Genomic DNA, 12,060 nt, shown 5'->3' on the forward strand with positions numbered 1-12,060 from the left:
TTTGGGGGGTAGACCAGGTCCTCGGGAATCTGGGGAGAGATGCCCACACTCCTCAGGGTCTGCTGGGGTCTCCATCCTTGCGGGCAAAGCCCTGGACCAGGTGTTGGAGAAGCAATTGAATGGGAGCTCTCTGGTTCTGCCGTTGGGGGCAAGGTTCCAGCGTGCAATGCCCAGGTTGCTGCCGAGCTAGTGCATCCGGCGCGGATGCAATCCCGTTTAGACTGTTTCCCAAGTCACCAGCAGAGGGCGCCTTTTATTCTTTCAAATCTCAAGCTATGATTTACTTTATTTTAAACTTTTTATTTTGTGTTGGGGTATAGCCGATTACGGAGAAGGCAATGGCACCCCACTCCAGTACTCTTGCCTGGAAAATCCCATGGATGGAGGAGCCTGGTGGGCTGCAGTCCATGGGGTCGCTAAGAGTCGGACACGACTGAGCGACTTCACTTTCACTTTTCACTTTCATGCATTGGAGAAGGAAATGGCAACCCACTCCAGTGTTCTTGCCTGGAGAATCCCAGGGACGGGGGAGCCTGGTGGGCTGCCGTCTCTGGGGTCGCACAGAGTCGGACACGACTGACGCGACTTAGCAGCAGCGGCGGCAGCATAGCCGATTAACAATGTTGTGGTAGTTTCAAGTGAACCGTGAAGGGACTCAGCCATGCATATACATGAATGCATTCTTCCTCAAACTCTCCTCCCATAAACTCCCCTCCCATGCAGGCTGCCATATAACATTGAACAGAGCTCCCAGGTCCTTGTTGGTTACCCGTTTTAAACACAGCAGTGTGTACATGTCCATCCCAAACTCCCTAAATATCCCTCCCCCACACCCTTCCCCCATGGCAAGAATAAGTTCGTTCCTCAATACTGTGAGTCTCTTTCTGTTTTGTAAGTTGATTGGTATCATTTCTTTTTAGATTTGCACAGAGGTGTCATGTGGGCTAATCAAGGCCTTTCTTGGAGCCCAGACTTAGGGGACTTTGAATTTCTAAATGGATAGAGCGTGCCAACCGGTATATATAGAATGGATAAACCACAAGGTCCTACTGTAGAGCACAGGGAACTCTATTTAAAATCCTGTGATAAACCATAATAGAATAGAATATGAAAAAGAACGTACGAAAGTGGAAGTCACTCAGTTGTGTCTCTTTGTGGCCCCATGAACTGTAGCCTGCCAGCCTCTTCTGTCCATGGAATTCTTCAGGCAGAATACTGGAGTGGGTACCCATTCCCTTCTCCAGGGGATCTTCCCAACCCAGGGATCAAATCTAGGTCTCCTGCCTTGCAGGTGGATTCTTTACCATCTGAGCCACCAGGAAAACCCAAGAATACTGGAGTGGATAGCCTATCCCTTCTCCAGTGGATCTTTCCGACCCAGGAATCAAACTGGGGTCTCCTGCATTGCAGGCTGATTCTTTACCAACTGAGCTGAGGCCTAATAAGAAAGATTTTAAAATCTTTTTCTGCTTCCCAAGCCACCATGCTGCATCTCCCTTCCAGGTCTTTGCTCAGACTGTTCACCCTGAAACAAAGCCATCTTCTCCTTCCCACCTTTAACCTTTCACTTGATTACTCTGAGATTTTCTGGAAAAAAAAAAAAAAGAAAGTGTTAGTCGCTCAGTTGTGTGTGACTCTTTGCCACCCTATGGACTATAGCCTGCCAGGCTCCTTGATGCATGGAATTCTCCAGGCAAGAATACTGGAGTGGGTAGCCATTCCCTTCTCCAGGGGATCTTCCTGGCCCAGGGGTTGAATCCCAGTCTCCTGCACTGCTGGTGGATACTTTATACCATTGAGCCACCAGGGAAGCCTATTGCTGTACAGCAGTAATTAACACAACGTTGTAAATGAACTATACTTCAATAAGTTAAACAAAAAATAGGACATAAGAGGAGCAGTAAGTATATCCAGCCCACTCATCTTGGCCTGTCACCCACCGTCACTGATGCTTGGTCCATAAAGTGGTTTTCCTTTGAGAGAACGAGCTCTCTCCTGGCCACCCGAGTATTCTTCATGGGGAAATCCCACACGCTGAGATTCACCTCAAGGGGATGGCTGAGGGGCTCACTGGAGTCAGAATGAGCCTCCACATGGATGGTCTCTGGGCTGCCGATCCGCAGGACCCGGGGGGTCACCAGGATGTACCTGCCAGTGAACATATACGGGGGGATGGGAGGATTCAAGTGGGGGAAGCAATGGACTGGGGTCAAATGCAAGGAATCATGCCAGCGGCCGGGTCCCCTCAGTTCTGACTCACAGCGGCTCAGCCTGGGCAATGGGGATCCCCAGGAGGAGAAGCAGCAACCCCAGGCCCCAGGGCACGTCCATGGCGGTGGGTGGAAGATGCTTGTCCTCTTGTCCACCTCAGCGCTGGTCTGTTTGCCTTGGCTTGTCCTGGTTGAGTTAATATCTAAACGAACAAGGGGAGGAACTTCCCATAAATCCAGTGAAAGATGAGGGGCTGCTCTGCCCTTCTCAACCAGTGCTCTGCAGGGTCCGGGGTCAGGGAAAGTTGCACTGAGACTACTCCAGCCCCACCCCCACCTTGGGGGCCAGAGCGTAGGGAGAGCTGTCTTTCCCATCAGCCACTGGGTCTCATCCTGAAGCCCTCTGCTCCCACAGCAGGAAGGAGGTCACTTCCCAGGCCAGGTGACCGCTAGGCGCAGCACACACTCGGGACATAGTTGGGATTGGGTGGTAGGGGTAGGAGGAGACAGGATGTTCCCACCTCTGCCCTTGTGAAATTGGCAAGAATTTCTGGGGTAGCTGCTCTAACAAGGGCAATGCAGGCATTATGTTTTTATTTCCCAATCACAGGTGTGATCAGCTGTATGAGGCATTTAGCCATCTGGCCCTGGGACCCACTGTAGTGGAAGCTTCTGGAAAATGCACAGGTCAAATCCTCTTACTGGGCTTCTGAGCGACTGAGTGACTTTCACTCAGCATGAACCTCATGGCTTTTCTCCTTCCTTGCAGGAGACGATTGTGTGTGTTAGTTGCTCAGTCGTGTCCGACTCTGTGTGACCCCCATGGACTGTAGCCCACCAGTGTCCTCTGTCCATGGGATTCTCCAGGCAAGAATACTGGAGTGGGTTGCCATTCCCTTCTCCAGGGGATCTTCCTGATCCAAGGATTAAACCCGGGTCTCATGCACTGCAGGCAGATTCTTTACCATCTGAGCCATCGGGGAAGCAGGAGACAGTTACACTTGGTAAATCGCCCACTGTCCATTATTCCAAAATCACACCAGTCTCTCTGGGTTCTTTTTCCAGATGGCAAATTATACGCTATTATAGTTAAAGTGAAAGTGTTGGTCACTCAGTTGTGTCCGACTCTTTGTGACCCCGTGGACTGTAGCCCACCAGGTTCTGCTGTCCATGAAATTCTTCAGGCAAGAATACTGGAGTGGGTTGCCATGAAACCATGGAGGAAAACACATCCTGATTGAAGCATTCCTGGAAGAAGCCTTCCTCTGACCTGAAATCATTCTCACTGGCTGTCTAATATGCTCTATTTGGACTTCCCTGGTGGAAGAGTAGATAAGTAAGAATTGCCTGCAAATACAGGGGACACAGGTTCAAACCCTGGTCCTGGAAGATTCCCCATGTCACGGAGCAACAAAGCCTGCGAGCCACGACTACTGAGCCCAGAATCCTCAAGTACTGAAGCCCGAGCACCCTGGAGCCTGTGCTCTGCAACAAGACATCACTGCAATGAGAAGCCCACGCACCACACCTGAAGAGTAGCCCCCACACACTTCAACTAGAGAAAGCCCACCTGCAGCAGTGAAGACCCAATGCAACCAAAGATGAAGAGATCGATGTATAAATAAATAAAAATAGGTCTCCTTCTTCGATGAGGTCAACACTGCTAGCTTGGGGAGTCTTGCCTAGGAGGGACCCAGACCTCCCCAAACAATGATAATATACATTTATGCTACAAAGACTCACCAAATATTTACTACAAGCTTGGCCCTACTTAGCATGCTGGGGACACAGCAGTGACCATAATAGACAAAGTCTCTGCTTTCATGGACTGGATACTTTTCTGAGAACTTATTTTCTCCTTAGATTTCATAGCTTCCCATGACCTTGGTTCCCTGTGTACCCACTCTGTGGATTCTACCTTTGTAGAGAGCTGGGAAACTGAGTGTGTCAGACACAAAGAAGATAGTCATTTATTCCTCAGGCACTTATTGTGCACCTACTACGTGCCAGATGTACATTCGCTGAAGTCTCAGAGTCATGCCGAAGTAAGAATTACCACCCATTGTGTGGATGAGGAAACTGAGGCCCAGAGATGGTGGGCAACTTCCCCCCACATCAGGCACGTGAGCCCTGCGGGTTGGGTAATGCCCTTACCAAAATCTATGGTAAACAGTCTCTTATGAAACAAAGAACCAACAGAATGGAATTACGGCCTGGATCGGGGATGCAGGTGAGACCTAATTTAGAAGATTCTAGAACACTGGTGTCCATTTGGGGTGGCATGTTCTACCGCTGTCCCAGGATCTCAGGGAACCTCCGTTGGTCTTGTTCAGCTCTCCCTTGGCTGGAGTGAGCTCTCCCACTTCACATCTTCATCCCTACACCAGGTGCTCACATCTCCCCCACCCATCCCAGGGGCCCCCACATGTCCAGAATGGAGGATACCCAATGGTGAGTGGCTGCTGAGACTTATATAATCTCATCTTTCTCTCCAGTCTGGGCTCCTTCCTCCATGCCAATGCCTCTGTCTCCTGAGTGGGAATCTTTGCTAGGTAGGTGCCTCCAAGCCTCTCTGCAGCACACTCAGGCCTGCAGCAGTCTCTTGAGTTTCTATCAGTATTTTGATTTGGAAGTGGGTCCAGGAAAGAAAAACTGCCCTAGGGTGCCAGTGAGCAGCAGAGGAGGCAGGAAGCACTTAGACTACTCGGGTGGGGATCCTTTGAGATATAGCCTTGCCACCCAATGAACTAATGGATGGGGGTAAGAATGGGTGCTGACTGAATGAGTGATAACAGGAGTGCATATCTCATCCACCTGACCCCTCCATCCCACCCCAATCCAGGTACCCCAAAAGAAAAATGATAAGTGTTTGCTCACTAATTGAAATAAATTTGAGCACCTACTGCATGCCCAGCCTTGCTGTAGGTGCTGGGGACATAGCAGTGAACAGAATGGAAACCACCACCCTCCTGGAGTGGATATTTACCATAGCCACATTCACCTGGACTCTCTGAATCCTCTCAGCAATCTAAAGATCCATCATTGGCCCATTTTGCAGGGGGAAAAAACTCAAAGTGAAGTCTCCTGCCCCAAACTGTACAGCTAGGAAACTTAAGCACAGAGAGGTTAAGTGACTCACTCAGGGTCACACAGAAAGTTAACAGATGGAACTGAGCCTTGGAATCTGGACTTAAGAGGGAGCCCAAATTAGCAGATGCAAACAACTATATATATATATATATATATCAAAAAAATGGATAAACAATGAGGTCCTGTTGTACAGCATAGGGAACTACCGTCAATATACTGTAATAAATCATAATGGAGAGGACTTCCCTGTTGGTCTATCGGTAAGACTTTGCTTTCCAATTCAGGGGGTTTGGGTTCCATCCCTGGTTGAGGAGAAGGGAAAGGCTTACCCACTCCAGTATTCTGGCCAGGAGAATTCCATGGACTGTATAGTCCATGGAGTGGCACAGAGTTGGACACGACAAAGTGACTTTAATTTTCTTTCACTTTCCTGGTCAAGGAGATCTCACATGCCTGGGAGCCAAAATTCAACAAAATAGAAAGCACTATTGTAACATATTCAATAAAGACTTAGAAATAATGAAAAAGAATATGAGAAAGAATATACTTATATATATATATGAAAGTGAAAGAGGTAGTCTCTCAGTGGGTGCCGGACTCTTGGCGACTCCATGGACTGTAGCCCGCCAGGCTCCTCTGTCCATGAGATTCTCCAGGCAAGAATACTGGATGGGGTTGTCATTTCCTCCCCAAGGGGATCTTCCCGACCCAGGGATAGAACCCCGGTCTCCAGCATTACAGGCAGCTTCTCTACCATTTGAGCCACCAGAGAAGCCTATGGCTCAGTCACCTTGCTATACACCAGAAACTAACATAACACTGTAAATCAGCTCTCCTTCGATTAAAAAACGAAACAAAGAGGGAGCCCAAGAAGGGTAGGAACTGGGGAGAGCAGCCATGGGTTCCACCCAAGTCTTCGGCAGCCACCAGCGATCAAGTCCAACCTCTTGGACTTGGCCACGAGAGGGCGCCAGCGAACCTCCGGCCAGACGCTGAGCAGCGCTCGGCCTCCTCCCGCAGGAATGTCAGTGGCGGAGGGAGGGGACTTTGGCGGCCAGCCCAGAGCAGCTGCTGCTGCCGCCGCTGATTCCGCCCTCCTTCCCCCTCCCTCCCTGGGACACCGGGCTTGCAGAAAGGAGGCCGGCGCGGGAGGGGCGGCTTTGCACGGATTTGTGGCCTCTGTTTTCGTCCCCCTCCGCCTGGGCTTCCAGCCCGAGGCTTCCCGGGAAAGGCCGGGAAGGACCCAGGAGACAGGGAATAACACCCATAACAGCATAACAACGGATAGTTGTCATTTGTAGTACACCTACGAATCCCTGCGCTTGGTGGGACTTTCCACCAACTGCTCCATTCTACAGATAAGGAAACAGACGCTCAGAGAGGTACGGTTGATTGCTCAGGTAGGGGGAGTCAGGAGCTTCTTAGTGTGGAAGGCATGGCCGGGATGTGGCCAGTTTAGTCACTTCCAGTCCTAGCCCAGGCTCCTTGGGCCATTTCTTGGCTTCCTCAGAGCTTCTAGAACTGGCTTTGCTTCCTGTTCCCTACGGGAATCTCATGCCTTCTCTGCTGGTCAAAGGCGGTCTCTGAAGGCTGTCAGAGTTTTCAAGGGAAGCTTATTGCCAACAGAGGAGAAAGAGTAATTTAGCAATCACATTTGGGGTTGATTACTGGGTCTGAAAGCACCATGGAATTCCAATAATATGTGTCCCCAAAGAGCTCACAGCCAGGTCAGGGAGAACTACTCATAAATAAGCAGATGTGAGAGCCCAGAGGAGCCTGCTAACCCATTTAGTCTGAGGAGTAAAGGAAGGCTTCCTGGAGGAAGTTGTATTTAGGCTGAAATCAGAGAATCTCAGGGCTTCCACGGTGGCTCAGACAGTAAAGAATTTGCCTGTAAATCAGGAGACCTGGATTCAATCCCTGGGTCGGGAAGATCCCCTGAAGAAGGGAATGGCTACCCACTCCAGTATTCTTCCCTGGAGAATTCCATGGGCAGAGGAGCCGGTGGGCTACAGTCCATGGGGTCGCAAAGAGTCAGATGCGACTTAGCGACTGAACAACAAGCAACCGTGTGCCATAGGTACCGGTGATGCAGCTGAGCACACAGTCTCCTCCCCGTGGAGACGATGTTCTAATGGGTGGAGATGGGCAAGAGACAAATATGTCACGTGATGAGAAATAAAGCAGGTCCAAGGTATACAATGAATCTGCTTGTGCCATCTTGTGGTGATCAGGGAGGGGCCCCTCTGAGTCCCTGTATGAGATCAAGGAGGGAGACTTGTGGAAATTTGGGAAAAGTGTTCTAGGCAGAGGAAACAGCAAGTGCAAAGGCCCTGAGGCGGAAGTGTGTGTGGAGGTTTAAGAAACAGCAAGGAGGCCTGTGTTCTGGGACTGGAGTGAGCAATGGTGAGAGTGATGGAGATAATTTGAGATGAATATTCAGGGGTCAGATCATGTAGGAGGCCTCATCATTGTGGATCTGAATCTAAGTTAGAGATGGAACGTGGAGAATTTTGAAGATGGGAAGGGCATTTTCTTTCTGTGTTAGCAAATTAGTCTGAGGATGCCCTTTGTTACTATGACTTGAAATCCAAAAGTAACGAGAAGAAAGGTGAATAATTCCACCACATAAAAACAAGGCCAGGACTTCTCTGGTGGTCCAGTGGTTGGAAATTGCCTGCCAGTGCAGGGGACATGGGCTCCATCCCTGGTCTAAGAAGATTCCCCACGGTACAGGGCAAGTAAGTCTAAGTGCCACAGCTAGTGAGCCTGTGTGCCCTGGAGCTGATGCTCTGTAATGAGAGAAACCACTGCAATGAGAAGCCCACGCACTGAACCTAGAGAGTAGCCTGTGCTCACCACAACTAGAGGAAGACCGAGCACAGCAAGGAAGACCCAATGTAGTCAAAATAAATAAATAAACAAATGCACCTTCATAAAAAAAAAAAAAGGGCCAAATGCCACCACAGAAAAGTTAAAAAAAACCTGGGAAAACATAACTGTACTTCATATTATAGACCCCTTAATGTCTATAATATGTAAAGAGTTTCTAAGAATTAATGATAAAAATATAAATATAAATTTGTATATTTACATAAAATATGCAAATCCCATAGGAAAAATATTGAGCAAATGGTGTAGTCAGAATGTTCACAAAAAATGAAACACAAGGGTTCTTTAATGCATTAAAAGACACTGGGCCTTGCTCTTAATAAGAGCAATGCAAGTTAAAATAAGAGGAATGTGAGATACCAATTTTTACATGTTAGATTGGCAAAATGATGCTCAATATGGTTGAGCTGTTAAAAAGTGAGCATATTAATATGTGGACTTCAGTCCTCCCCAGTAGAGATGAATTTGATGATGTTCATAAAGATTACAAATGCTTAGCTTCTGTGGCCAAGAAATCCCATGATAGAAATGCTTGCACGTGTGTGAAATGATGTGTAAACACAAGGTTATTCATTGCAGCCATTTCTATCATAGCCAAAGGTTGCAGAGAACCCCTAAGATTCTTCATGAACTCCAGGACCAGTTGTATAAATTACCCCCATCTACACAATGGAATATATTACGGCTGAATCAAAGAATGAGGAAGTCTGCTCCGGCTGATGGGGGGAAAACTCCCAGGACATACTCAAGGAAAGATCCCTTCACTCTTCACTCTTATGTGTATAGTATGTTGCTTTTTGTGAAAAAGTTTTAAAAGTGTATATTCATTTTTTCCACTAAAATGCTACACATTTATTTTTATATTTTTTAAAATGTAGGCAGTATTTGAGCATTTTATTTTAAAAAATTAAAAAAAAATCTTTTTGTATTATTTTTGGCTGCACCCCTGCAGCATGTGGAATCTTAGTTCCCTGACCAGGATTGGAACACATGCCCCTCTGCCTTGGTAGGGCACAGTCCCAACCACTGAACCACCAGGGAAGTCCCCTTATTTTTAAAGTTGTGGTAAAATCCACACAACATAAAATTGACCATTTTGACCATTTTTTGTGTACAGTTCACAGGCATTAAGTGCATTCATATTGTTGTTGACCCACCACCACCATCCATCTCCAGAACTCTTTTTACCTTCCCAAACTGAAACTCTATCCCCATTAAACCCTCACTCCCCATTCCCATTCCCCAGACTCTTTGAACCACTATTTTACTTCCTGTCTATGAATTTACATATTCTAGGTACCTCATATAAATAGATCACGCAATATACTTGTTCTTTTGCAGCTGGCTTGTATTGCTTGGCATAATATCTTCAAGGTTCATCTGTGTAATGTCTTCAAGCTTCATTTGTGTTGTAGCACAGGTCAGGATTTCCTTCCCTTTTATTTTAAAATTTTGCTTGCTCTGGGTCTTTGTTGCAGTGCGTGGGCTTCTCTAATTGCATCATGCAGGCTTAGTTGCCTGGTGGCACGTGGAATCTTAGTTCCCTGACACGGGCTTGAACCTGTGTACCCTGCATTAAAAGGCAGATTCCTAACCATTGGATCACCAGAGAAGTTCCTTCCTTTTTAAGGCTGAATACTATTCCTTTGTGTGTATATACCACAGTTCATTTATCCATTCATCAGGTATTTTTTTCCCTTGTATATTCAGATAGAAAATCTGGATAAATAACTCATAAAAGTTATTACAGGGAGGGGTGGGGAATCAGAAACTGGGTAGTTGAGTAATGAGGAGGGTCAGAGAATGGCTTAAAAATATTTCTTAATATGTATTTTTTATTTTTGTGTATGTTCTTTTGTATTTTTTGATTTTGAAAAGCACTGTGAATGTTTTAACTATTTGAAAGATATTTTTAAGGGTCCTCTGGGCTGTTGTCTGGAGAATATATTGTAGGGAGGAAAATGCAGAAGGGGAGGAGGCTGCGGCAATATTCTAGGTGAGAAATCTTGGTGGTTGGACTAGGCTGGAGGCCAAAAAGGTGTTTTGAAGTACTTGGTTCTGAGTATATTTTACAGGTCAGGTGAATAGGCTCTCCTGATAGACCATATATGAAGTGTGAAAGAAAGTAGAGATAATGCCAAGATTTTTGGCTTGAGCAGTTAGGATGGACTTATTTTGGCTAAGATGGGAAGATAGGATGGGGGGGGTGTGTGAGTGTAGAAATCAAGAGTCAAAGGTAGGCTGGTTATTATCACCTTCTGAGCTTTGATCAGTCTCTGCTGGTCAGCGGTAGCATTCACCTAGCAACCTTTCTCTTCCCACCGCAATTGTTTTGTAAACGTATTTATGTATTTATTTTTGACTGGGTCTTCTTTGCTGCTGGTGGGCTTTCTCTAGTTGCAGCAAGCCGGGCGCTACCCTCTAGTTGCCACGCTACTCTCTAGTTGGGCTTCTCATTGTGGTGGCTTCTCTAGTTGCAGGCTCTAGGGCAAGAGGGCTTCAGTAGTGGTGGCTCCTGGGCTCTAGAGCACAGGCTCAGTAGTTGTGGTGCCTGGGCTTAGTTGCTCTGTGGCATGTGGGATCTTCCCGGACCAGGGATCCAGGGATTGAACTCATGTCTCCTCCGTTGGCAGGCGGATTCTTTACCACTGAGTCACCAGGGAGGCTCTGCATTTGTTTGTAGAGTTGCTATCTGGATTGATGATGATTCTTCCTGATTCGCAACAGAAACTGACTCGGGGTGATTTACGCTTCAGAGGAATTTCTCGGGTGGATACTGGGGGTTCATGGGATCACCAGCCTTGGAAGATGGAAAAGGACAAAGTGAGGGCAGGACAGCAGCTAAGACCACAGTTTAAATCATCCCCTGGAACCAGCCAGCAGCTCTGGTTTTTGTTGCCAACACTGGTGATGCCACGCTTACATCCCTTCTGCCCCCTCCTCTTCCTGATCATTCCTCCAGGTGGGCAGCTCTCCATTCTAAATCCTGTGCATCTGCAGAGTGGAATCAGGGTCACATGCTTGCCCTCAAGCTGCAAGGGAAGCTGGGAGAGAAGGTCTGGTGTGTTCTTGTTCCAAGAGTCTATATGGAGACTTCCCTGGTGGTCCAGTGGTTAGGAGTCCGCCTGCCAATGCAGGGGACACAGGTCTGGGAAGATCCCACATGCCGCAGGGCAGCTAAGCCCATGCTCCACAACTACTGAAGCCACATGCCTAGAGCCCATGCTCTGCAACAAGAAAGCCACCGCAATGAGACACTTGCGCACCAGAATGAAGAGCAACCCCTGCTCGCTGCAACTAGAGAAAGCCTGTGAGCTGCAATGAAGACATAGAGCAGCCAAAAAAAAAAAAAAAAAAATCTATATGAACGGGGTTTGGAATACTGTCCGCCCCACCTGCAAATAAAAATCAAGTTTGGCTTCACTCATCCTGGGTATGATGGCTCTTCCTTCTTGGTAAGGAGGTAATTGTGTCTTTTAAAATAATTTACTTAAGGGAGTTTTTAAAACATTTTATAAATACAGATTTTATTTTGTGTTGGAGTATAGTTGCTTTACAATGTTATGTTACTTTCTGGTGTACAGCAAAGGGATTCAGTTATATATACACATATAGCCATTCTTTTCCTGATACTTTTCCCATAGAGGTTATCACAGAATATTAGGGAGAGTTCTAAAGGAGGTTTCTATATTAATTAATTATGCTGTGTTGAGTCTCAGTGGTGGCACTTAGGCATCTCTTGAGTTGTGGCGCATGGACTCCAGAGCGCCCAGGCTCAGTGGTTGCGGCTTGCTCCAAGGCATGTGGGATCTTAGTTCCCCAACCAGGGATTGAATAGGTCCCTTGAATTGGAAGGTGGATCCTTAAT

General features: G+C 47.2%; 1 protein-coding gene across 1 annotated transcript; it reads right to left on the reverse strand.

Moving 5' to 3' along the window:
* Positions 1-1,395: 1,395 nt before the first annotated feature.
* Positions 1,396-2,606, reverse strand: LOC113895937 (complement C3-like). The gene is made up of 3 exons (XM_027547796.1): positions 2,261-2,606; positions 1,941-2,148; positions 1,396-1,587 (listed from the first exon to the last, which is right to left on the reverse strand). The coding sequence occupies exons 1-3, from the start codon at positions 2,329-2,331 to the stop codon at positions 1,573-1,575; spliced, it is 294 nt and encodes a 97-aa protein (XP_027403597.1). The 5' UTR covers positions 2,332-2,606; the 3' UTR covers positions 1,396-1,572.
* Between the last annotated feature and the right edge of the window lie 9,454 nt (positions 2,607-12,060).

Source organism: Bos indicus x Bos taurus, chromosome 7 (genome assembly GCF_003369695.1).
Source record: "Bos indicus x Bos taurus breed Angus x Brahman F1 hybrid chromosome 7, Bos_hybrid_MaternalHap_v2.0, whole genome shotgun sequence".
NCBI classification, from domain to species: Eukaryota; Metazoa; Chordata; class Mammalia; order Artiodactyla; family Bovidae; genus Bos; species Bos indicus x Bos taurus.